General features: G+C 43.7%; 1 protein-coding gene across 4 annotated transcripts; it reads right to left on the minus strand.

Moving 5' to 3' along the window:
• Positions 1-572: 572 nt before the first annotated feature.
• On the minus strand, positions 573-27,585 carry slc38a10 (solute carrier family 38 member 10). Of its 4 annotated transcripts, none has more exons than XM_084077414.1 (17): positions 27,405-27,585; positions 26,822-27,055; positions 25,628-25,745; positions 24,859-24,904; positions 23,865-23,958; positions 22,749-22,892; positions 18,939-19,063; positions 15,500-15,602; positions 14,720-14,902; positions 14,347-14,455; positions 11,354-11,460; positions 9,843-9,996; positions 7,256-7,414; positions 6,495-6,965; positions 6,164-6,241; positions 3,691-3,831; positions 573-3,570 (listed from the first exon to the last, which is right to left on the minus strand). In XM_084077414.1, exons 2-17 carry the CDS (start codon positions 26,909-26,911, stop codon positions 2,381-2,383), a joined length of 3,312 nt encoding a protein of 1,103 aa, XP_083933540.1. In that variant the 5' UTR covers positions 26,912-27,055; positions 27,405-27,585; the 3' UTR covers positions 573-2,380. The 4 variants fall into 4 exon arrangements, with proteins under 4 accessions (XP_083933540.1, XP_083933539.1, XP_083933537.1 ...); XM_084077413.1 differs by having other exon boundaries at positions 6,164-6,238; positions 14,347-14,458; XM_084077411.1 differs by having other exon boundaries at positions 14,347-14,458.
• Positions 27,586-27,652: the final 67 nt, after the last annotated feature.

Consider the following 27,652-nt stretch of genomic DNA (forward strand, 5'->3'; position numbering starts at 1 on the left):
TATGGGCTGAGTCATAGTGATGACGTGGTCCGCCAGCACTCTCATCAGCCAACTTTAATATAGGAACATGCATACAGTAGCATTCAAAGTATTGGGTGACAGAAAAGAACATGGTGGCCCATTTTCTATTCGGTTCCCCAAGCCATTTATACAGTATGTATAATGGAAGTCAAAGGCAGTGGGAACCGGCTGAAACTTTGCCCAAATATGGAGTCATATAGCCTATACGTCATAGATAATGTCATAGATTTCAATTAATTTCATGTGGTAAAACAAGTATCACATTATAGATCTAGCTCATTTGTTTGCTGTTAAATATCAGTCAGTTTCTCCCTATACATGCTGAACATGCTGCTCCAGGACAAAATATTTAATATTGTGAGCGAATACTGGCAGCCAGGTGTTGGAGATGCCTGAAGCAAATCCTCCAAGATTTCCACTTGTTGACTTTGTTGAACTGAATAAAGTAATTCCTGTGTTGAATTTGTGGCGATGACTAATTATATATACACTGCAAAATGGCACTGGGCCTCATGTGTGACTTTAAAGCCTAATATATACCGTTTGACAGCTTATATCAGAAAACAATTTATTTTCAAGTGTCATGAAATGGAGTATAAATAGGCTTAATCATCCCATCAGAATTGCAATGAAGCAAAGTCACTCAAAGCCATGCGTAAACAGAATAATTACAGTTTTATTATACATATTATTCCTAATAGCAAATGTTCAAAATTACAACCTTAAGAAATCCAGTCAGAAAAATAGCATCTAGTACAAACATTAAGTGAAAGCAACAACCACTGAAGTGCTTGTTGATGATGGGGGAACAGCGGGGAGAGAAACGGTTTGAAAACTTGGTTCACATACAGCCACAGAAACAGTCAGTATTTTATTCAATTATTCATCTTAAATGTTTTGGATGAGGCACAGTGGAAGCAAACCAAGGAATGCAAATGAACAAGCTACTGCCGTTCATAAAATCCTGCAACAGCATATCTATTGAAGGCACGCACTGACCGAAACAAACAGCTGAGATAGATATTATTCACACAGTAGCCATTTTGCTCTTACTTCATATTCGGCAGTCGGGTGGGGTTGGGTCATACTCTGTGTTTATACCAAGTATAAAGTAATAGCAAAATGGCCACCATGTGAAGTCAATTGAAAAAGGTACCACCTGGATAACTAACCTCAGACCTCCTGAATCGAGAGCTGCTTCAAATTCCATAAATCACATAAAATAATAATACAACTGCAGTATCACATATAGCTTCTGCATTGAATCATTTTTCAGTCATCATTACATTTCAAAACCATAGTCATACACAAAGGAATGCTAATGATACAGACTGAGCACAAATACTTTTTTATACAACATAGCAGATTCAGAAATAAGGACTTAAATATTTACATCTCAAAGTAACAGACAACCAAACATAAATTGACCGAGAATGATCAAAACAAAAACAGTAAAGAGGAGAACAATGAAAGAAAATCAAATCCCATCACATTCTCTACACAAAGACGGACTCCACATAACCACTGGGAGAATATCAACACAAATAAAGTGACTTAAATACAGCCATTGGATATTTGCTCCTCAAATCCCTCCATAGTATGGACTTTGCATAGATTTACATGCATTTCAGCATAGACTCTACAAAACTTTCACCTCACACCAAGATAAAAATAACTTAATATCTTACATAAAATAGCTCTTCAATAAAGACTTTGGATTACTGTTGAGTGACATACAATATCAAAGCAAAGAAAACCGTAAATGTTGTTAAACTGTTACAGTCCACAATATATTTACTAAACGGTCAAAATCCTCATGGAAAAAGCGAATGAGCATTTAGTAATAAAGCAGTTTTTGGTTTGGAAGCTTTTTTCATAAAAAAACAAGATGGAGAATATTTAATCTGTTTCCTATGGACTGGAATGCTGATAATGGGGTACACTTGTTCCTACTGGTCCATATTAAATAAGGCTGTACGATTGATGAGGAAAATACTGAAATGGCATCATTGCTGACACTTGAAAATATACAAATTGTAAGAGTCTGCTATTTCTTTGCAGTCAGAAAGGAGACAGTCCTTCTCAATTACGGATAATGGCAGTGAATGGTTTGTCGGTTTGATCCTCCACCTGAAAATGATTCAATTTAGTTTATGCTGGAAAAAAGGCCAAGTAGAATAACTTGTGCCTACATGTATCGCCATGGATTTTGCAATATTCAGCTAAAATAATTGCCATGTCATTGTGTCAACATTGTGTGGCTCCATGTCTGAAGCCAAGAGAGACGGTAAGGCAAAGATGCTCTGATCCTTAGTATTAGGGCGTTCTTCATGTGCACAAAATGCTATGTGTGTGTGTATTAGATCTTCTCCTTATCCTTATTATCCTCCTCGGCCTCTGGGGCATGTTTAATCTGTCGCGTGTGCACCACAGCACCACCCAGTAATTGTCCCTCAAGTGCCGCATGGAGGTTTGGGCCCCCCAGGTCCAGCAGGTGCTCCAGCCCCCGCACCCCAGCCTCCTCCCCCTCAGTGAGGGCTCTGGGTGCCAGCTCCCTCCGTCTCCTCCTCAGGTCCGTGTCTCCTGGGTTTTTGGCCTTCTCTTGGAAGCCTTGGGGTTGAGCCTGAGCTTTGTTTTCAAGGCCCCCGATGTCAGCCAGGTGTCCCGCTTTAAGGTCCCGCCCACCTTTCTTCAGAGGTGCGTCTCCGTCCTCTTTCACGGCCCGTGCAGCTTCAGCTGCATTCTTGGCTTCTATGACCCGCTCCAGCTGGGCCACTCTCTCCTTCGTCTCCTGCAGCTCCTTCACATCCCTCGCTCTCTCAACTATCTCCTTATCAGCTTTCTCCATCTCCTGCCGGACCCACTGCTTCTCGTTTCTCTCCCTCTCCTTTGTCTCTTTGTCCAACCTTTCTTGCTCCTCCCTCTCCTTCTCCTGTTCCCTAGCGAGCTTCTCCTTCCTCTCCCTTTCCAGACGTTCTTTCTCCACTCTCGCCTGCACCTCCTTCTTGATCCTCTCCTTCTCCAGCCTCTCCAGTCTTTCCTTCTCAATCCTCTCTTTCTCTGCCCTCTCCTTCTCCAGCCTCTCCAGTCGTTCCTTCTCGACTCTTGCCTGTACCTCTTTGTCGATCCTTTCTTTCTCTGCTCTTTCCTTCTCCTTCACCATGTCCAGGTTTCCCTCCTGGAGTTTAAGCTGTGCTTCATCTGGTTGTGGTTGTCGCAGTGGCACTCCTCTAGCCCCCCGTTCAGCCTCTACTGCAGCTACTACAGCAGCCGGGGCGCCTTCCTCGTCTTCCTTGTAGGCCACCGGAACCACTGCTTTAGGGGCCTGGCCATCTGGATTCCCAGCAACAGCCTGGGCTTGATTCTGAGGGACGGCGTGAGGCTCGGCCCCTCCAACCTGCGGAGCACCAGCTCCAACCGAATCCCCGGGTGGCTTGGGATCTGAGGCCAGGACAGCTGCACCCTGCTGGGCTGGGTCTTTGGGCTTCACTGCTGCGGCCTCCATCACTTTCTTGACGCCTTTTTCTTCCTCGCCTTCCGAAGCACCCACTGTTAAGACATTTAAATATGCATAGTACTCATGTGGTTAAACAACTTTTTTAAGCATTCGTGTTGTGCGCGTTTGTGTGTGCACTCATTTATATGTAGGTGATGTGTGTGGGCACCCACGGCCTGGCTGTTTCTGGTGGATCTCCTTGTGTTGTTCCTCTATGACAGCCAGGAGTTTCTCCTGCTGGTCCAGGAGTCTCTTCTGCTGCTCCTGTTGCTCTTTGATGACCTGCAGCAGCACCTCGTGGTCCAACTGACCCTCTGCACGAGAGGGGAGAGAGAGACCGAGTCAGAGAGGACCAAACACACAAAAACAGAGTAGCAAATGTTCGCCATGTGCAACTGGAGCCAAACTTTGCATCAGCTACACGGATTAACCTAGCGAGATGCATGAGGATGTGTCACAGTCTCATTAGGCTAATGTAGGGACAGGTTTTTAGGCTATTTCGAGAGGACAATTATACAATCCAGATTTCCAACACTCATTATACCAACCGCATGGTTCAGTGATTACAAATCAGTGGTTAGGAATAGGATTGGAATTGTTTGACATGGTAGATTCTATGTTTGGGAATCCCGCCGGTAAGACGGATGGAGAGACGGAAGTCTAAATACTCAAATATGGGGTGTGGCATCTCAAAACTATCATAATGGCAATCTTCAAGAACTGAAAAGAATACACACAAGCTGGATTTGAGGACACGTGAGTGGGTGAATGCTGGGGAGGGGTGAAGTTATTAGGGATAGGGCAAAAGTGATTGCTACAGATTGCTAGATTCTCCGACGACGGAACTCATTCATTTACGGACCCATTGAATGCAAATTATAACAAATTAGAGAGACAGACAAAGTAAAGAGAAGGACAGGGGAGGAGAGAGGAGGGAGTTCATACCTGCAACCAGCTTTTTTATCACTGTGATAGGAGCCCGGCAGAGAGAGAAAAAGAGGTAAAAGAGAAGAGGCAGAGAGGTAAAACAAAATAAAGAGAAAGAGTCAACAAAGTAAGGCCAAAATGACTTGTTGACTTTATCAAGCCAAGTCAAGAAGTGACAGAGACATCTCTGTATATAGATACGTATATTTAGATTATGCACTTATACTACTAGTAGATTACTGTTTAGGCTGTACATGTGCACTAGATATATCATCTTTAAAGCACTGCAGAGAAGTAGTGACTCACTAGTTGTAGGTAGGTACAGCGGTTAAATGACTATGACTCATCATGATATATTTTACATTACTTTAAACAAATTTTCTAAGCATGCTACATTTTATTAGATTTTGGAAAGATTTTCTTTAAAACCCAACTTAAAATGCTCTGCTTCTCCAGCTCATGTTTCTGTTTCCGTTAAGTAAATCAATCTTTTCTCCAGAGACTATTTTCAACTAGACTTTTGAAATGACTCTACGCTAATAAGTTTTATCAAACATAACCGAATTGTTGGATGTTGGGTGACTTATTTCAAGCAATTCCCATGTAAAGTTGCTGCAAGTTGATTTTCAAACCATACTGAAAAAAAGAAGAAAAAAGAACAATGGTATGCTTTGGAAAATGGTAAGCAGAAATGTGAAGTATGCCGTCATAGTCAATGGGTTAAACATACACTACCATACCACCAGTATGGTATTTTTTTTTCTCTACACTATTTTTAAGGGAGTGTATATTAGTACTGAGTGTACTGACTGTATACTGATTGCTGTCTTTTTACCGAATATTTTAACTATTTACTATAACAAATATCTTCCCTCATGATCATTCCTGAACTCCCCAAACCTTTCTGTGCAGTTGTCACTGCAGCGCCTACTGCGAGGAGCCCCCACCGGGAGGACTTAGCGTCTCCACCCTTCTCCTCACCGCTCAACACCCCCCATTGACAGGCAAAGATCGCCATCCCCGCCCGGCTTCCCTCCCGTGAACACGGCCAATTGTGCTGGTATGGATGCTCGGCCAAGCTAAGACAGCGCAGTGGAGTCAAACTTTGGAGTCGGGGAAAAAATATATAGCAGGGATGATATTACAAGGTAAAAGATCAAAGCAAGAGTAGATGCAGAGGAAAGCCAGCAGCATCAAGTAACATGTCACTGACCACGAGGTAAAACTCCACACTTGGCAAAGGTAGAGCAAATTTCCCATGGGTGGAAAACAAAGATTTTCACAAAATCCTTTTCATTCCAATAAAATATTGTAAAAGTCCTAAGAGTTACAAATAATTTACCAGGTGACGATGAAGAGGGTCTCTTCACTTTTCCACAGTGGGTGACTGAACTGACAGCAGTCACTGCCTAGAGAGGTTTCCCCAACAATACGACCACCCCAACAATACACCCACCCCATCAACTTCCCTTCACTTAATCACTTAGGCCCTATATACTTCATGGTACGATGAATAGCGGAAATAGCCAGTCTACAAGCTCACAGCGCTTGTAGACTGGCTATGTTCCGTACTTTTGAAAATGTAAATAGTTTTTTAAATTTAGTGAAGATGCTTTAAAATCTTCAAAGAAAATGATCACCTATAATAACATGCCCACAATAGGGACGCCAGATTGAAACTGGTTAAAATCCCTTGTGCCTTTCCATCCACTCCCTCACCTTCCATCTTTTCATCCACTGCTTTGCTGTCCGCTTTGCTGTCCGCAGCGCGACGTCCTCCTTCAGGAAGTGGAGCTGCTAGAGAACAAAATGAGCTTGAGACAGATTCCCATGTGAGATTTTAACAAACATTTAACACTTACTTTAAGAATTTTCAAAACCCTGGCCTTGTCACATATTGGATGTCGGGATCATCATTCTATTTTTATGTAGAAGATTAAGATTACGTTTTGGACCCTTAAAATATCACGGGTCAGACCCTATTGGATTGACTGTCTTTGCACAGAAAATGACATGTAAGTTTTACCCCCTGATCATGACCAGCGCTCACCTTTGCCAGCAGCCACTGGAGCTTTGCCTGGCTCGTCGACCTGCGCCGCTGCGGCGTGATCGACCGCAGCCGCTGCCTTGCCGGCAGGAGCTTCTATGACAGGGACAAATTTCTCCGCGTCTTTTGGCGGGGGAACTTCCTGCTTTTTGCCCACCTCCGCACCAGGCTTGTCCACCACCTCATTGGACACGACCTCGCCTCCGCCCAAGTCCACTTCCTCTTTACGCACCACCGCCACAGCGGGTTTCTGTTGGTCGTCAGCCTTCTCCTCTTTCTGGTCCTTGGCGTCCAGAGCCCGGCCCTGCTCTGAATCCCCCTGGGATGCCACCTCCCCTCCTCCTCCTGCAGCGGGGACAGCTTGTTGCTTATCAGCCTCTAGCTCTGCCACGTTCTTCCTCTCTTCTATCTGGACCTCGTCGTGGGGGATGGGCGGTTCGTGGCGGTGGGCTTCGCCCTCTGGCACCGCTACCCCTGTGGACAAGATGTACAAGATCAGCACTGCAAATAGATTATTTTCTTAGCGATTATTCTATCTATTACGTTTATTAGTCAAGTAATAGAGAAGCCTGTTTTAAATTAGTTTTTTAAATAATATATCAATGAAGCTACACGAAAAGAAAAAAAAATCTACTAAATCAATTAAGTCTAATGTTATTCAACTGGAACCAGGGATTGAGGATGCGGTTTGGTGGTGGCTGCTTGAGCCCCGGGGCTCTACCGAGGGGGCTCAGACAACAGTCCCATTTAAATGGTTTTCTTACCAGCTTCAGGCCGATCCAGCTGCACCTCTTCTTTCTTCCTTTCGGGCACATTCACTGGCACCTTGATCTGTGGGGGTTCAGCTGGGTCCCTCTCCACAGGCTGCTGCAAGTCAACAACTGGGAGCTTGGGTCTCTCCCCCATCTCCACTGGCTTCTTGTCTACACACACACACACACAAATTTGATTTATACAAACGTGCTAACTAAGTATAGATCAGACATAACCCCTAAATCCAAAACCTAACCCAAATGCCTAATTTCAACCCAATGTCAACCTGAATCTTTTCTATTTGTAATTTGTAATCTAAACAAAAATGGTCCTCACAACATCTATTTCTCAAATTTGGCCCCACAAGAATAGTAATACAAGTACACACACACCATGTCATTACTATAAGATTCCTCTAATGGATTTCATGGAGTACTGCTGTGTTTTATGTCCATCAACATCCAACTGATTTGCAGCTTCCTTCGCCCACACTGCAGCCTGCCTCAGGGTGAAATGTCTTGCAAAATCTCTACTTGGTAGCAAAAACTATGACTTTAGCATCTGTCTAAAAGCAAGCTTAAAAACAAAAATAAAACCGTAGTAACTCTGATTTGTGTTTTTTATTAACAGTTTTTACACTCCTTGGTTCTGAGGTTGGTGACATGCTTGTTATGTACTTTAAGATAAGAAAATATTTGTACATCATGGTTTTTCTTTGTCTTGTGTGCATCAATTGGGCTGCAAACAAATCCATCTTAACCACATGAACCCTAGTGTCCCTATTCTGGGGTCAAATTATGTAAAAAAAACAGCCGATCTAAGGGCTCGCAACGTGTTGTGAGCTTGTAGATCTGCTATTTTCAGTGAAGAGATTTGGTGTAGAGGGAAAAAAGGAGGGGGCCTAGTATAGAGACCCAAGGGGGATTCTGGTCAATTACGTATATAGGCTTGAAGTGGTTAAGGAATATCAAACCCTTCAAAATAACATAATATTTGGCTGCATTCAGTTTCAAAACTACAGTGGGTCCACCAGGTGTCAGCAAACACTGATAACAGTAAGATGCTTGAAACACAAAGTAGAGCACTGTTTCTCAACGTTGGGTCCAGGGACCACCAGGGGTCCAAAAAGACGGGATCTGTAACTCTGAGAGTGTACAAATGGGGGGCCTTTAAATTAACAAGGTTGAGAATCACCCAACTAAATTATACTGGAACCCTGATCTACACTGTTAATTTAACTATCTTAGAATTGCAGACCCTGGAATGGTCCACTTGGTTGTCCCCGGACCAGACGTTGAGAACCAGTGACCAGCAGGACAAAGGGAGAGCAAGTTGGAGGAAGAGAAAAGACAATGAAGGGGGGATGGAGGGACAATAACGAGAGACAGAAAATGTAGAACAGAGGGGGAAACATTTATCCTCTCTACTTCCCAAATTACAGTCATAAACAGGAAACAGGTGTGGAGGTGAGCCTGTGTGTGCTTCAGCTCAAACATTCAGCACAAAGAAAAGAAAAGAAAGAAAGAAAGCATAAGTGCAAAAGAAAGAAAGAGTGAACAGCGCCATGGACCGGGTTAACAAACATACGTGTGTTGGTGTGGATAACGACAGAGCGACGGAGTTGTCAAGCTCTCTCTCATCTTTACGATCCCTCCCTCTGTTCATCTGTCCGTCTTTTCTTTCATCCCACTCTCTCCACTGCCGCCGCCCCCCCATATCCCCCCCACCACCACGGGCCTCTTTCCTCTTCCACCCCCAAACCCCAGAACGCTCCCGTCTACCCCCCCCCCACCTCTCATCTCTGTTCGTTTCCTCCACACCCCAGAACCTTCCCCAAACCCCCGAACCCATATCACGCCCCCCTTACCCCGTCATCTTCACAGTCAAGCCTAGCAGGCATTTTATAGCTGCCACAGGAGATATGGGGGGTAGAGACAATGTAGGAGGTGTGTATGCGCAGGGAGACACACAGAAAAGAGGGGGAGAGGGAGACGAAGGGCCTAGATTGGGGAGGGAAAATGAGAAACCGCTGGAGTTTGAAGGGCATCACTCTCGCTCCATCAATGTCAAGCCCTCGACGCTGCTCTTAGATATTATCAAGAGGTTATCTCCAAGCCCTGCCCGTCCCATCCATCTGTCACTCACTCGCACCATCTCTTTTTCCTCTCATCTTTTTCATTCTCCGAGAGATAAAAGAGACACCCCCCCCCACTCCTACCCTTCTCTCTTTAACAGAGGTCTTTGTTGCCTTTGTTTTAGTCTCACTCCGTCTCTGGTTGTATTTGCTCTTGGCCCCTCCAGGCTGTGTCTTTCAGCTCCGTTTCTCTGATATAAATATAAAAATAATAAATACGCCTTGTGGTAAAGACGTTCTGCGCCGCCATCAGTGCCCCGTGCGCGACGTGATTATACGCCGCGTTGGCTGTCTGCTTTCAGAAGCCATGTGCATCTCCAGCATTGGTGCCCCCCCCACCCCCTTGAGTTACATGTTTCCATGCCTCATTAGTGAACCAATTTCAACAGAGAGTCCACAGTGGGGGAACTGACTGCCGGGCGCCAGGGCATTCAGTTGTGTGACGTGACTTTTTTTTTTTTTACCGTGTGACTCTGGGAGGTCCGGTAGCATCGGGATGTTCTTATCGGGGGCTGGTGGAGGCGGGACTTGTTTTTGGGGAGCAGGGCTGACGGAGGAGATGGACAACGTGGTGAAGGTGCTGATGAGCAAGATGCCCAGGCCCACCCACAACACCAACTGCAGAGACACGGAGAGAGAGAGAGAGAGAACAGGTTACAACAAGAACTAAGCGAACGTGCCGTGCCGTGTAATCATGTATTTCATGGGTTTCCATGCGCCACAGCTCGGTTTCAGAAAGGGTTCTCATAACCTAATTTGGGCTCTGCTCAGGAGGAGGTACAAACCCTGAGTTCTGGGCACCCCAATACTCAGAACTTGCACTTTCAAATGTTTTCTAAAATAGTAGATCTACAAGCTCACAAACTATCACAACATTTCGCTTCACTTAAAACTAAAAGTCCCTCTTCAGGGGTGGTTGTCGTTATAATGGAAACGTCAACAACAAATCACTCATAGAACTTCACAGGTTCTGTAAAGTTTCAGGTTATGAAAGGTTCTAGGTCACCCTTCTTAGCCAAAAAGAGCCATTATTTAGTTTGATAAACTTACGCCTCTACTCTCTAAACCTTCAAATTACAGATTTTTTTTTTTTTTTTTGGACAATTTGTGTTAGATTTTTGAAGAGTAAGCATGACCTCACAAGCTGCTAGTGTGACATGGTGACACTGAGGTGTGTACCGTTACTTTGGCCCTCAGGCCTTTTATTGCTACCAAAGTGTCATTCTAGGATCATTGACATTGAACTTTGTGATAAAGTCGGTATTAGAATTTTACTTATGCTCTTCTTGCACTTTTCCAATTAAGTACAATATTATAATAAGAGTCGATAAAAGCTAGAAGTAAAAGTAGGAAGGTTTCTATGAACTTGCACTGCGGCCACTATTGTGTATAAAACAAAGTTTCCAGAGTACATACAGTATACTGTAAGTACAGCATTTTAAATATAAATTGGGGCGACGATGGCCTAGTGGTTAGGCCCATACGCCTTATTATGACAGCAAGTCGCAGGTTTGATTACAGAGCCCGGCAACCTTTGCTGCGTGTCACTTCCCGACTCCCTCTACCAAAGGCAGAAAATAAATATAATATATTTATATACTGTATATGAATATAACTAACCTCTTCAATCTGATTAAGTTGTTGCTGTGTTGGCATCTTGACGACCCAAAAGCTCAAAAATGTATCCTTAATGTCAGAGGGTTTATGAAATCCTTTGGTTTAGATTAGAGTAGGAGTATTTGACTTCAACACAAATGGCAAATACATGCACGATGGAAAGTTAAAGTAGATCGGGCTTAAGAGACTGGAATGCTTTCTGTAAAACTCCAGAAAGCCCTCCTCTCACCAAAATGAAGTTAGTTTCGTTTTCCCAAGAAACCTCCTAACTGCACATATGCGCCACCTAGTGACCAAAATATGGGGCAAAAAAAAATCTAGTAAAAATGTGAGTGTATGTGTGTGAGCTGTTAGTGACCTGTGCAACAAGACCGTTCTTCTGGATTTTTCTGTATATGAGGGCAGGGCAAATGAAGCATATCAGGCTGCCCATAGTGGCTCCCGTCAGTCCCAGAATGGTCTCCACTGAAAGAGAGAGAGAGAGAGAAAGAGACACACACAGACAGGGAGACAGGGAGAGAGAGAGTCTTCAGTTAATTTAACTCCCACTCAAGATTTTACTGTGACCGCCATTTCCATTCATACCTCCCTCCGCTGCTCTCCACACCCAGCTCCTGTTCCCCCAGACAGACAGCAACCTTGCATGCCCTGTGGGGCTCTGAGTCTGATCCATGGCACCCTGCCCCTGATAGGACTGGGCTCCCCCCACAAGCCCATCTGTATACACAAACTAAAGCCTGACCCATATATCGGTCATTATTTGACTTTTTTTGACCGTATCGGCAGATTATGCAGCCAATGTGTCAACCTTTCCGTCCCTATATTTTGGGCAGGTCATTCTTGGTGAAAATAAGTTTTACAAAAATACCTCACAACGCGTCACAATCTCAATTTTTTTATTGAGTTAATAGGGCTTAAGTGTTTAAATATAATTATAGTTATATATTCTCAAATAGATTTTTTTTTTTCAAATGTATTAGAAAATTGCATACTTTATGACAAAATATAGGTCATAATCGGTAATCGGTCTAGGATTCTCCAAAATCGGGATCAGACTCAAAATTGTGGCATCGGTCGGGCTCTACTACAACCCCCCCTCCCTCCCTTCAACCCTGTGCACCAGGCTGGCTGGGCGTAGGGCCCAGGTCCCACCCATCCTTCAACCAGGGGACGCAGGCCATATTGTCTCCCTCAGATTTAGTGTCCGTTGTCCCTCGGGGGCCCTACCCTCCTTTCTCCCCACTCTATTAGTCTGATTAGATACACAAAGGGCCAGACAAACACACATAGTCACTGTGTGTGTGTGTGTGTGTGTGTGTGTGTGTGTGTGTGTGTGTGTGTGTGTGTGTGTGTGCAGACTGTCCACCTAATCAAAACTTTAACAAACAGCCGCCATATAACGACAATGAATAAAACATATATACTAACCCTAACCTTCACACCTACATCATCCTATAGCTGTGCATGTGTGTGTGTGTGTGTGCACGTCTAAGAGTGTGCGTGAGAGAGTGAGAAAGAGACAGAGAGTACAGGAGAAAGAAAAGGACCTGATGGAGAGTCAATATGGGTGTGTGTACACGGATTTGTCAACGTGTACATTGTGTGTGTTCGTGTGTGCGTGTGTGCACGTGTCTGGGAGAATAATAGCCCTATCTTCCCGTCTGCTCGTCTAAAAAGGAGATAAAAGTTAGAGCCCTGATTTAAGGACTGTGTTAGAGTGTGACAGTCACTGACTCGTAAAGTCATATTCACACACGTCGTAAAGCTCCCCGGCTACACTGCCTACATAAAAGAACACATGCACCTTAAAGACCTCCAGCCATCCAGCAACACACACACACACACACACACAGCAAAAACCTCAAGACTATTGTTCAAATTTCCCTCTCTCGCATGCACATATCTCTGACAATTTGGTAGACATCCACTGCTCCAACACACACAGAATTAGCAAAAAAGGTTCTTTAAAGAGCTCTTCAGCATTTAGTCACAGAAAAAGAAGAAAGGGGTTTAAAAGGAGGAGTGACTGCAATTTGTGAACTTGGAATGTGTTACAATCTATGATAACTCTTTCTGCTGAAGCACTATAATAAGAACTAGACAATTTCAGGAAAGTGTGGCTACAATACAAGTCCTGGATTACAGTCGCCATGACCCGAGGAATCCGCGGGGGACATATGGTTCAGCTTTTTGTATTTGTGGCACCGACAAGTGAAAAGCGTTTATGGCGGTGCCCTCTATTGAGGCCCTTTCATGATTACAATTTTGGGTCAATCGGATGATGCATTCATGATTTGCAGCGTTTTGGTAAAATAGGCCCATCGCACACATTTGGAAACCAATTATAGCAAAACTATATGCGTGTATCACATGACATGAGAAAGCATGTGTTTGGACAAAATGTGTAGGAGTAGCAGCAAATGTTGTGTTTTGAAAAACTTTTTAAATGTCAGAATTGTAATAAATTATCATAATTGGAAAACTATGAATAAAACTAAGTAAATCTTGAATCTTGAACATAGAGATAATGACATCAGAGGCTGTATTGTGGCAACATTTTGACATTATATGTCTAGTCTAGTGTAAACATTGTGGTCGTAAAAATTGAATGCACATGGACCCCAATGGAAACAAGCCATAGTGCTTTCTTGGGTTTAATCCTTTTAGCAGACCTTGCATAGAAATATACTTTCTATGCTTCTTTTTCAATCTGTTAAGCATTCAATCAATCAATCAAAACCAAAAAACACACAGGAAAATGTAATGTGTGTGTATGGCAAAACTGACAGTTAGAGTGAGTCTATTTCCTGTAAAGTAAAAGTTATGTGTCCTTGTGTTTCAATGCTCTGTTAGAAATGGGAGGATTGTGCCCAATTCTGCAGAAAATATGTTGGGTCCTTGGTGTGTAGAGTGCAGCATTATAACTGCAAATACCCAATTTTCTCAAATGTTCTCCCAATTTAGTCGCTATGCCAATTCCAAGTTTTTTACATCAAGTGCAGCCCCTGTCACTGACCACCCATACAGTTGGTCATGTGGGAGGTACATGCCATTCCTGCTTCTGTGGTTTCCTCAAGCCTTTTCTCCTTTCAGAGGACCATTTCATGCTCCCATCATACGCTCAGACAAGCTTCTTTACCTTCATAAAGTTTCTACTTTTCATTCTTACTGCTGCCATTAATTAGTATCAGCACAATCATCCAGGTTTTCTATCATGATAAAGAATTCCAGCCACACACACACAGCTCTCTTCACATATCAATACATACAGTATGAGAGGACTGTTCAAATGTTCACTGACTCCTCTCTCTCTCACTCACACACACACACACACACACACACACACGTTACCATTGGGGATGAGAATTCCTCCCAGCATGGTGCCAAATACGATGCAGAGGGTGATCATCTTGAAACGCAGAGGAGGCATATAACCCCCAGCAGAGAACGTCCCGTCCTTCTGCTGAGAGAGAGAGACAGAAGAGGGAGAGAAAAGAGAGGCAGAGACAGAAATTATATAAAAAAAACAATTCCAGTATACAAAGGCGACTTCAGGGCAAGATTTGACGGTTTACAATAAGAGTACGGTACATTCAAAGCAAATGCAAAGGATTTCCCGTACAGTCGCGCCAGGCTCTATATTCTCGTGGCGTACAGCAGGGCATATACAACGTGTATATCTGCTGTGCATACAGAGATGTGATGATGAGCGTAGTTCAGCTACCTGCTGTTCAAAGAGCATGGTGTTGATGGCCTGGCGACAGGGCAGGATCATCATGGGAAAGCCCACTGCCACGGACATCATGAAGCCCACGCGGATCATCTCCGTCACCAGGTTGGACGGGAAGTTCATCAGCACGTTGCCCTCGATGTTCTCCATGAAGCTGACGTAGCCGAAGAACCCCACCTTGGGCCGGGAGATGAGTTAGGAAGGGGGAGAAATGTTTAATGGCAGTGGTTGGAACTGAAACCTTTTCATTTCAAGGACTCCCATAACTCTGGTAGTGCACAAATGGAACAAAATGGACCTGTCCATTTGGTTCCATTTGTGCACTCTTAAGAGTTACAGACTTGTAAGGGTCCATTTGGAAACCCCTCAAGGAACCCGGAGGGTCCACTTTGAGAACCACTGTTTTATGGAACTCATTATGTCAGGGTGACCAATGAACTGCATCTTCCTAAAGTTTTCTTTAAACTCTTGAACTGTAGTGTCCCTATTCTGGGCTTATCATAATAGCGGAGCATTTGGTGAGACACGTTGACGCTAACGTTTAAGTGGTTAAAGAAGCTAAAAGGCCTGGGCCGTAGCGTGACGGTCCAGGCACCATAGGCTGCAATGCCAGCCTGACAGCGTGTCGCGGGTTCGACTCCTGTGTCCGTCCGTCCGTCCGTCCCCCCACCTCTCCCCATTTTCCTGTCAGCTTACTTTCCCTATCCCCGTCTAAATAAAGGCATGAAAAGCCACCCAAAAAAAAAATTGTTCTGCTATGTGTCCAACACTCACGGTGATGTAGAAGGTGGTGACCACGTTGAGGGAGGAGGTGAAGATGGTGCTCATGCGTTTGACGGACGGCTCGTCCAGGCTGTCGTAGGTGGGCAGCACCTGCCTGCAGGGACACAAGCAAGCCCACAAACAGGCACTCTGCATGCCGCATCAGGAGGCACATGGGACCCGCGCACGCTGGTGTGCGCTCAAGCATGCAACAGGAATGTCTCGACATTATTTAACTCATTCTGTGAATGACTGTGTCATTAACCACTTTAACCCTGGTGTCCATATTTTAGGAAAGTCATTATAGGTGAATTTAAAATGTACTACAAATGTCCAAAATATTTTAAATAGCCGATATACAAGCCGATACACAAGCTTGCATCTATATACTTATAGCTTGGAGATTGGCTAAATTTGAAACAGGGCTTAAGTGGTTAAAGAAACCATTAAAACAATAATTAATTGATTAAGTTGATGTTTCAAAATGGCAGATATGTGTGTGTGTGTGTGTGTGTGTGTGTGTGTGTGTGTGTGTGTGTGTGTGTGTGTGTGTGTGTGTGTGTGTGTGTGTGTGTGTGTGTGTGTGTGTGTGTGTGTGTGTGTACGCGTACGCGTTTCAGAGGGCATCACGAAACAGAGGGTGACAGACGAGCCAAGGCCAGCTGAAACTGATACCAAGACAGAGTATATTCTCTTGTCTGTCTGTCTGTCTGTCTGTGTGTAAGCTTGTCTCTTTCCCTTCCCTGTTTGTCTGTCATAGACCCAGTGCTGTAAGAGAGTCTAGAGAGGGGGGGGTTCACATTAAACAGGGAATTTACAGGCCTTATATATCACAGCTAGTGCCAGACAGGTTTTAGAGCATTATAAACTTAGCTGGCAGTCTCTTTGTGCTCGCTCTCTCTCTCTCTCCTTCTCTCTCACACAGAGAAAGAGACGGATACGAAGAACAAACGAGAGAGAGCAAGAAACTGTAACTCTCTGTACCCCCTCCCACCTCCTCCTTTTTCTCTTTCCTCTCTCTCCGTCTCACTTTCACACACACATGCACACACACACACACACACACACACACACGTTTTATGGGCAAGCACTGTCCCATGGCGCTATTCTTTGACGCTTGTTTAATCTGCGGACCCGTAAATCTCATAGCCAAGGTTAAATAAAACGCCATACTGTAAGTGGGGGAGCTAAAAGACGCAACGTTCGCTCTGTAGTTCTGACTCGGGATCTAATTTGTTTTTATTTGCCTTTTGCACCGCCCTAAAAAAAAAAGAAAAAGAGTGGAGAATCTCTTAAAATGTCACCCAAGTACGTGCAGGTATGTGTGTGTGTAGGTGTGTGTGTGTGTATTGAGAGGGAGACAGAAGTATGGCAGCACAATATCAGTGCCATGGCGTCTTAAGGCGTGTAGCCGGGCAGCATCGCCGTTTCCATTGTGCATTTTTCTTCTTCTGTTAGAGGATAACCGTTTTCTCAGTTTTCAAACAGCATTGGCTCACAAAAACCCCCCCCCCCCAAAAAAAAACGACAGGGCCCGCGGCCCCCGTGCCTCCATAATGGCGATGTTAAGTAATGTTTTAAGCGAAAGTAAACACATTTCATGAACGTAATAAAAATCCAATGTGCTGAAAGCTGTTTAATCAGCCCCCTGAATACATCAGTGTGTGTCTGTAAGGTGGCGGATGGCCAGCGTGTTGATTAGTGGTTTGGCTTCGGCAGCCTGCCTGCCTGCCTGCTTGCCTGCCGTCGTAGCGCAGCGCTCGCCTCGCTCTGCCTGACCACAGGCCAACAAAACACCCTGCCAAATATCACTTAGCACCGCTAGTGGGACCCGCGCATGACACATGTATGTGTGTGTGCTCGTGCACACACACGCACACACGGCATGAAAACTCTCACAGGCACACACGTGCACATACAGTAGGTGTGCGCAAACAGGAAGTCTGCATGTCTGCATGTGTTTGAAAGCTCCTGAGTGCATGTACCGTATCTGTGCAACACACATACACACACACACACACACACACACACACTTCTCTTTTCAGTGCACACACCCACCGTACTGTAATATGATGTTGCTCTTATACGATTACAATTAAAGTCTCGTTTCAGTCTCAGAGCGGCCAGTCACCCTCTCTCTCCTGACACCTACCTCACTCTCTCACACCCAAACACCACCAACACCCCTCACAACCTAATCTGCCCCCCCCCCCCTTTTCCCTTATACGCCGCAGCATTTCAGGAGTTCACACCTTCCAAACCGCCCACCCCAAACCCCAACCACCCACCCCAGAGCAGGCAACAAAGCAGTGACGACAGAACAGAGGTAGCGACAGAACATGCAAGAGGGTGAAAAATGGATGAAAGAGAAAAGAGTGGAGGGATAGAGAGATGATGTGCGTTCATAAGGCTGGAAGGAGTGAAACTACAGTAGACAGTTCTTTGTGGAGGGGGGGGTTCTGTTCTGGAGCTTCTGTTACTTTCCAACCGGCTGTGATCTACATGTTTTGTCACACTTTAATGAGTTCCAGTCGTATGTGGGGGGAAAAAAACCACATGCCGTCTCTGGTGATTAGACGTGTGATTTTGCAGTTTTGGGACCTTCTTCAGCTATGATGTACAGTATGGGAGGTGTATCTACCAAAATTCTGCAGACTACTTCTTCTCCTGGACACTTGTCACCAGCTAATAAACACACATAATTACGCAAAAGGCTTAGATTTAATGAGATCTAACCAAGAAACCGTGGCTTGCTTTCACATCTGAATTAATCTGCCTCTTTGTCTCAGTCAAATCAAATAGTCGGAAAGCGCAGAAATGTCTTGCCAATCTTTCTTTTTAAAGGACGTTTGACAACGTTAAAAAGGGGATAACTGCAGAGAGGACGGAAGCTCAAACGGCTCAACAGAGGTGAATATGCTGACCAGTAAGGCTAACCGGTGCAGAAAAAGTGCATCAGCAAAATAAATAAAACAAAATAAAAAATAGCAGCCTCCCCTTTGTACCCACACTCCCACCCTCTCTATCTCCGTCAAGCATCTGTCCATCTCGCTTTACGCGGTGAAACCTTCCCAAAGCGTCACAGCAGTGTCTAGGAGGAATAATGCAGGTATTCATGCAGCGATTGTGACGTTAGCTAAATTTGTGCATATAGCGAAGAAAGATTTGATTCACCGTGCCACTATACGAGGCAGACGGCGGAAAAGTGTGAGCCCGCATTTCATAATTTTCCCACCGCGTGTACATTAGAGCTACACTCATATTTTCCCCCCATTTTCTGCATGAAGCCTACGAGCCCAAACGACTTATGATTCTTCAGAGACCCTCGCTTGAAATCAATGTTACGAGCCTTGTAATTTACAATTCTTCGGAGTGAAATTAAGAGTTCCATTTTATTAGTTTTCGTGCGTCATTAGGTTGGGGGGGTGAGGCGGGAGAGGAAAGTACTTACGACTGACAGGCGAAGGCCATCCCACAGATGGGGAGGCAGCGAAACACGCCTTCCCAGCGCACAGCACTGACCCGCCCCAGCCACCGGCCACCGAGCAGCCCATGTTTGAACGAGGACAGCACCATCTGGGAGGGAGGAAGTTACGAACCAAACCAAATGAAGACAATGAGTTGGAGGAAGAGGAGGAGGAAAGCCCATGCTGAGGGCAGGAGAATGGAGGACATGAAAAAGGTAATGTGAGAGAGGAAAATGAGAAAAAGAGTAAAGGGGGACTAACAAAAGACAAAAACTAAATGGAGATGTGACAGGAAGCACCATGCTGAACGAAAGCCTGCCTGCGCATTGAGCAAGGCAACAACCATTCTAAAAAAGAGGCAGTGAATAATAGTAAAGTAGCAAATCTATCAAATCGAATATAGATTATACGGGTACGTATAAGTTAAAAGCAGGTTTTCAGTCAGCAGCAGTATTTCCTGCCTCGTGCTCCATTTGTTCCCAAGTCCAGTCAGTCTCTGAGGACTGAGTGAAAAGCTCCACAAGGCACCACCTACCCCCCTCACAACGCCCCACACCCAGCGCACCACACTCCTGCTAGGTGAGGAGGCACAAATGGGAAGCAGACGGGGTCCTAAGCTGAAGGCCTAGGACAAGCCAAGCCTGTCGAGATGCTTAACAGTTGACGGTATCAACACCGCCCGCTGCCTTAATGCCACTGCCACCTACGAGAGACGCACACACACACACACAAACACGCCCCTTGGACGGCCGATGACCTCATCTTGGATGCAAGGAGGAAAGATTTGCATGAGTGAGCGGACTGCGTGAGTGGGTCGAGGAGTTAGTTTGGGTCCCTTCGGTACTTTCCACCCCCGTCCAGTCCGCCCCTGTCCGGGGGCGTCATTTTCGAGGATGGGTGGGTGGTTATGGTGGTTTACTTACGGGTGGCAGCAGAAGGTAGTGGCGATAATGGGCAGGCACTGAATGATGCCCCTGGGGCGCCACAGGTGGACGTGCTCCACCCAGGAACCAGACACTATGCCGTAGCGCAGCGAGGACAACACTATCTACAGCAGTGGCAACAAAAAGACACAGCAGCAAGACAGGCAGGGGAGGAGAGGTGAAGGGGGGCGGGGTGATGGTGATGGAGTGACAGCAGAGGGGAGAGGAGGAGGATAGGAAGTGGTTGACAGGAACGGAAGGGCCGAGAGGAACTCGTTTGGGATGAAGGGATGAAGGGAGGGAGGAAGGAAGGAGTGCATGAATAAATAATAAAGGAGGAGGAATGGAGGAAAGGAGGTAAAAAAGGGGAAAGAGAGGAAATGTCAGAGGGAGAGGGAAGAAGGAGGCCACCAAGGAAGAAGGGAAGAACATAGGGAAGGAAGGGAAGCGGGAAGGAAGGAGAGTCACTGTTAGAGGGTTAGAAGTCTGGACTAGGCCAGACCAGGTCTGGTTGGGTTCTAGATCCACACACACCCAACCAGTGCTCCAGCTCGTGGACATGCAGTCAGAGGGACAGCAACACTCAAGTAGCAGTGTGGAATCAGAGCTACAGCACAGCCAAATAACACACTACAACTCTGAACTACACCTCTACACATGCCTATTAGAACAACCACCAGCAAGACATGTTTTGACATGATGTATTATACAGTATCTCATCGCTGGCGGGCAGAAACCGTAATTCAACTTGTTTTTTCATAAATGAATGCCCAATTTTATACTTTGTCGTATGGGTGTCATGAAGTAGCAAATATAGGCAAACAAAAGTAGCAAAAACAGGCTATCTACAAGCTCACAACGCATTGCGGTGTGATGTGAGCTTGTTATTCTTGCCATTTTTGATAGTCTTCACCAAAAAGACATGCTAAAAATAGGGATGCCAGGTTGTCTGTATGTTTCATAAATATTTTACAGATTCACCCAACAGCGACAAGATAGATAGACAGACAGATGTAGAGATACATACACAGTCACACATACATACAGAATATACAGTATATACAAGCACAGGTAATTCTGTGCACTGTGTAGTGTTTATGGAAGGCTTTAAACATACAGAAAACAAAAACACATTTAGTGAAAGATTATTCAGAGAACGTCATGACAGAGTAATAGACTTTCAACTTCTGAGCAATTAAAAAGTGGAGGGCTGATAACAGTAATGCTCATGGATTAGCAAAATTAGCAAAATAAAATCTCACGACTGAAAAAATGTGCATGGCCGAGTCCCATTATGTGATTTGTGAAACAGTGTGAAAGGAGCCTCCCACACTACCGCTGTTTCCTAAACAAATTAACACAATATGTAAAATGATGACGACATCATACTACCAACCAGTTGAAGAAATCACAGACTGAGGCTTTAACTTTTTGCTTTTATGAAATATCCGAGACCATTAGGGTTTTATGGAAAATGCTTCTTAACATATTGCTAGTTTGACCACTTCAAATGCTCAAATCTTTAAAAGAATTACCGAAAATAGCCCATCTACAAGCTCACAATACGTCAGACGCATTGAGAGCTTGTAGATCATCGGCTATTTTCGCTGGCCTTCTATGGAATACAAAATGACTGAAATCAGTCATGACGACTGAGAACGTTAAACCAGTGGTTCTCAAAGTGGGGTCCGGGGACCCCCGGGGGTACCAGGGGGTCCCCTGCTAAATTTGTTACAATTAGTTACTAAATTAGCGTCACAATCATTTTAACCACTTTAACCATATGTTATACTTTGACTATTCAAAAATAGCAGATATACAAGCTCATAGCATGTAGATCTGCTGTTTTTGAAAAATCGTGAAGATCTTAGAATATATATATTTTTTGAGCGAACATGTTTGACTCAAATCTTTGCTTCTTGGGGGTCACTGTCACAAAATATGAGATGGTCCACAGCCAAATACATATCATTTTGGGGGTCCACTGCTTCAAACCATGAACGCTAGATAAGCTACAGGCAACAGAACAGAACAAAACAGAACACAGAGCTGCTGTGTGGGTCTATTGATAGTCACACCAATGTACTTGTTGGAGAACAAGCAACTAAAAAGCCCATACGTAGTGTTTGGACTGGAGCTTGTAAAGCAGACAGGAAAAATAAAATTATATATAATAAAAAATATGTTTTATATAAGTCTTAACAACTGCCACCTGTGGGGAAGTTTTGTTTTCTGTTATTAAATTTGCCGTGTTAGTGCATTTAAAACAGGACCAATATGTGTCAAGTCTGGAAGGTCTTACAAGCCAAGAGCTGTGAGACTGCCAGCCAGCGGGCCTTGTGACAACATAAGTATATTAGACTGGACCCCCAATATTCTACAATAAAATAACAATAAAATCTGTAAACCATGACGTCTTTAAGGGCCCCTGGGATATTAGCCATGTTTTCTCTCTTATTTGATGTTCCTTGTAAGGGCTGGGAGATATCTAATATCATATGTTGGAAAACATGTCTCGATATTGTGATCATAATATCGTATTGTGACAATATAATTAAAAAATGTTTTTTTTCTCCCCAAAGAAACAGTGAAAATAGACCATCTACAAGCTTGTGGATCGGTTTATTTCCGCCATTTCTGAACATATTTGAGTTTAGCATAAAAGTGAGGAAAAGACAACACTTATGTATTATTTATCCTATCACGATATTACGATATCCAAAATCCCAGACGATGTCTAGTCTCATATCACGATATCGATATATGATATATTATTGATATAAAGTATTGCCAAGCCCTAGTTCATTGTCTCCTTTACAGCCAGTCTGTCTGTCTGTCTGTCGGTCAGTGTCTGCGTGGCGGCAGGCTCACCGTAAACATGAACAGCGTGTAGAAGATGAGCGCCATGGCTGAGAAGGACTGGATGGAGGACATCATGTTCCTCTGCAGGCTCAGAGGCAACACGATGAACAGAGACACAGCGATCAGCAGCAGCACACGGCAACTAAACGTCACCTGGAGGGGGGATGGGGGGGGGTAACACAGGAAAGCATTGTAAACATTTCTCAGAACTTTTAGTGTAGTGTTTCAGATCACTAGTTCTCAACCTGTGGGTCGGGACCTCCAGGGGGGTCCCCAGATGACAGAGAAGTGACAATTGCAGGACTTTTTATTAGCTAGAAAAAAGGCCATTACAGCATCGAATGTAATCAACAAAATATACTATAAAAATTGGTCAAACGTCGCAAAATTGTCAAATAATATAAGAAAATGTCAACAACAAAAAAATAGCAGATCTACAAGCTCACAACAAAATATAATGCCTCAACTCCTACATTCTAAGTGCTTGTCCAGGGACCAGGGTGGGGGGTCCCTGATTTCAAATATGATTGTTTTGGGGGGGTCACGGCCTAAAAAAGGTTGAGAACCACTGTTTTAGATGAACCGCATGAACCCTTAACGTCCCTATTCTAAGGCGAACAAATATTTGATGAGAATGGCAGATCTACAAGCTCACACGGTGAGGAGATTTGGTGTAGACTAGAGAAAGAAGGATGGAGCCTAGTATAGACCCCTGGGGGCCTCCAGTCAACTAAGTGTACATAGGGTTTATGTGTTTAAAAGGAGGGTAGGAGTTCATTTTATGGAGACAATGCAAGTTTTTGTTAAACAAGGCCAGCATTAGTATTAAATAGCATTCGATTTAGTCTATTATTTATCAATACTAAATAATATTTGAGTTTACGAAGAAGAAAAATAACATAACAAAGTAGGAGCAGAAACAGAATTTAAAAACTTTGATTTAAATTAACCAAAAATAAACAGCTGAACACAAGGTTCAAGTTCATGAAAGCGCATTTCGAGATTACAACCAATGAAGGCTGAATTTAGCAAGGCTGTAGTGGAAAAGCAACCTATGAGCTATTAGTATTATGTAATCATCAGCGAATGAATGATATGAACAGTCCAAAAGGCACAAAGTCTAACCTGTAACCCCAACAGCTGAGCAAAGAAACTGGAGCCGAGATCAGCGATGACGACGTAGAATGCAATGCAGGTCCCCAGCATCAACCCTATCATACTAGAGAGAGAGAGAGAGAGATAGAAGGTTATGTATATGCTGTGTATGTGTTTGGGATGTGGTACAAACACTGATGAAATTCCATAATTACTTCTTGCATCACTAATTCACTAGACTTGATGCGTGATGTCATTAACAAGGTAAGGGGTCTGGCTCCCCCTGGGGCTAACCCATGGTAGAAATATAAGAAATACAGTATAAGCCGCCATGGTGTACTTTAAGGCTTTTAGATAAATCATCACCCAAATGATCATATTTATATTTATTCATTTGTAGATTATGTAGTATGATTGGGTGGCACTTGTATTTTCTGGGGCTGATGACTACATATAACACAAGAAATTTAATATTTATCAAACTACAGTAACGTAGCCTAAACCACGGCATCTTTGAGTGCCACAATCTGACCTAAGCCCTTTTATTCTTTCCATCTCTATTAGGGGTGTGCCGATATATCGTCCCGCGATATATCACGATACGTTTTCGTGACGATATGTATCGTTTTGGGGAAAAAAAATATCGTTTTTGAAAAAAAAAAATTTTTTTTTTTTTTTTTTTTAACAATCATAATAATCAGGCATGCAAACGGCCCCGAAGTGAAAAGAGTGACAACATGTTTTTTTTTCGGGTCAGGTGTCATACTATTTGGATTCAAAACGGCTATTGTAGCTGAAAAGCTACAAGTTTGCATGTCTGAATAATGCAAAAACAGAATTATTTGTTTGCATTTTCTTCTTTTCTCCTCCATATATTTTCATAATAAAAAAAGTGCGTATCGTATCGAAATCGTATCGAAGTTGTGAGCCAAATATCGTATCGTATCGTTTGGTGAAATTAGTGTATCGGCACACCCCTAATCTCTATTCTATGCTGGTGTCAAGAGTAAGCAAACAAACTCACCTGGTTTCTACCAGTGCCTTTCCTGGTTTCCCGTAAGCGTGGAAAGCTGCAGAGAAACAAGTGACGTCAGTGTGTGAATTAACTGGCATTATCAGTGCATAGACGGGTGTGTTGAGATAAGGGCGCTCAAAATAAACTTTCACCTTGATAAGGGTTGAGATTGAACTTTATGAAGTCACACTTATCTACAACATATATCACACTGTGTGCACACATAGGCACACACTACGTGTTGTGTTGCAGTATTATGACAGCACACAAGTATTCATATATAGCAATTCAGCTTTCACAGAATCCAGTTACACTGAATAGTGTAATTCAGTGTAACTGGAAGTTGCAGAATGTGCAGTGAGATGAAATTTGGTCCCGATATCATTGACAATCGTGATTCAAATAGGGGATTATAATCCTTTAAAACATATTTATGCAGCCATTTGCTGCTATGCAACAGCAGCTTAACTCATTGTTTCTTAGGAGGGTTACAACATGTTGCAAGTACATGGGCGAGTAGAGTTCAGAGGAGTGCAACGCACACCAATCCCTTTTGAGGTGCCGGTTGCAGGTAGAGTACAGAGAGGAGATCAAAGTAACCGCACACTCATAGCTTCAGTGCCAAGGTCTTAAATACGTGGGCAAGTCTCATGAACAAAGAAATGACTTCTCAGAGGAATTGTGTTATTGAACACATTGCTTCCTGACTTCACTGCGATGGGTAATAATTAAGAGTCCCAGTGTGAACACTAGCTGTGAATCAGGAGTCTTAACTCACCCAGTCCTGCGTAAGTCCTGCGTTTGGTACTGCTGGCTGTGTGGACAAGGAACATGCAGGACTGGTGGGTCATCCAAGAGCAGACGAATAACAATATAGTCCCCAGCACAATCCCACACTAGAGAGAGAGACAGGAAGGAGAGGGAGACAGATTAAGAATAAAAAATTAGGAAAATTATGGGACAATCTGTGGGACAGGTAATAATGTGACCACATCACTCCACTTCTGGCCGCTCTTCATTGACTCCCTGTTCATTTTAGAATAGATTTTAAGGTTATTTAATTCTTTAAAAAATGTTTTTAAATCACTTCACACAAGCTGGCCTGGTATCTTTCTGAAGTATTGCACACTGGCTTATACCCCAGTCAGAGCTGAGGTCTGCTGACATGCTGTTGCTGATTGCTCCCAAAACCAGACAAAAAAGCAGGGGTGACCACGCTTTTGCTGCTGCTGCCTCCAGGCTCTGGAACAGCCTGCCCCTTCACATTAGATCAGCGCAGTCCATTGAGGTCGTTAAATCCCTAATCAAGACTCACTTCTATTCCCTTGCTTTTAATCATTTGTGAGTGTACTTATTTATTTTCCTTTCTGTGTCAAGCATGTCTTCTTGTGACAATGTAGGTGCAAGGGCACATGCATACTTTGATCATATATATTTTGATATGATGTTTGTACACTCTGTGAAGCACTTTGGTCGATCTCTGGTTGTTTTAAACACTATAAATTGATTGATTGATTGATTGAATAGTATTCTTTATTAACAGTTTGCAAATAGTGCAGTGGTACGATTTTACAATGATGCTAAAAGGATAACTCAAAAAGCCCTGAGGGCTTTTTTTCCATTGTAGTCTTGAAGTGTGTGTATTCAATTCATTGAGATATTTAAAAAAAATACATTAATATACAACAAGACATCATCAACACTAATAGCAATACACGTATACGGTCAATCCTGATTTGAACATGAGGAGCAATTAATAAATAAAACACGACATATGTTGCACGTGACCCAGGCCAGGAAGTGGGTCAGGACATAGTTCACTCACTCACACACACAGCCTCCTTAAGGTCACAGCAGGGCAGTTCTTATCATACATACCACCATAAACCCCTATGCAAAGTGTGCCATGCTGAGGACAGCTGTGCGTTCACACAGGTACAGTATGTGCGATACTATAGTGTGTCAAACTCACCTGCTTGAAACAGAAGGGCATGGTCAGCACGCTGACTCCCACGATGCTGTTCACCACGTTCATGATCAGACCCATGTTGGACGCCGTCATGACGATCGTTGATGTTTTGTCAAAATAATAGGAGAATAAAGGCAACCAGGCTGGTGTGATTCTACAGATTCCCTTTGGTCTAGACTGTGGAGCAACAGGCTGGTTGCTCGGGGTGTGTCAGTGTCACCGATCAATGACGTGGCGCTAAGGATGGAAAAACAAAAACACAAAAGCTTTTAGCCTTTTACTAGTACATATTACGTTACTCCTTCCCGGGATGCCGATTTGAGAACATTTTCAGACCAAACAGAACGCCTCAAAGTGACTGTCTATTAGTTTTAGTAAGTTATAATGTATGTTTTTGCTTTCGCTTTCGGATCAAATAAAACAAAACATATTTCTACACACATGATCATACATGATCAAAGATAATCACCAAAGAAGCACATTTTGTCAGAGTAAACAGGTGCTTTCTGACACAAGTGATAATTTATAAATGTGTTTTTCATGTTTATAACAGTATATTTATGTGGATGTTCCAGGAGGAACTCACCTCTCTTCGACCCACTGCACCCTCCGTCTCTCTGCTCTGCTTTTATGTAATCATCGGTAAGTCCGTGTCATTCAACACTCAATATAACTGTAAATGTTTGCTTCATATCTGGACCATAAACTACAAAACACTCGATAAAAGCAACAATTATTCCACTATTTCCTGAACGCGTGACCAGGAAGTCCCCATAAACAGCGTTGCCATATTCTGTGAGAGAAACAAGCAACCAGGTCTAGGAAAATAAGTCC

This window comes from Gymnoscopelus microlampas, assembly GCF_963454915.1.
Source record: "Gymnoscopelus microlampas genome assembly, chromosome: 14".
Taxonomy (NCBI): Eukaryota; Metazoa; Chordata; class Actinopteri; order Myctophiformes; family Myctophidae; genus Gymnoscopelus; species Gymnoscopelus microlampas.

Excerpts from the sequence above, each read along its gene's own strand:
- slc38a10 (XM_084077411.1), bottom strand. The coding sequence starts at position 26,911 with ATGACGGCGTCCAACATGGGTCTGATCATGAACGTGGTGAACAGCATC. Across the intron at positions 9,997-11,353 it reads AGAACGGTCTTGTTGCACAG|TTGGTGTTGTGGGTGGGCCT; the intron begins GTCACTAACAGC and ends GTGTCTCTGCAG. Across the intron at positions 7,415-9,842 it reads GGACCTCCCAGAGTCACACG|ACAAGAAGCCAGTGGAGATG; the intron begins GTAAAAAAAAAA and ends GTGTGTGTGTAG.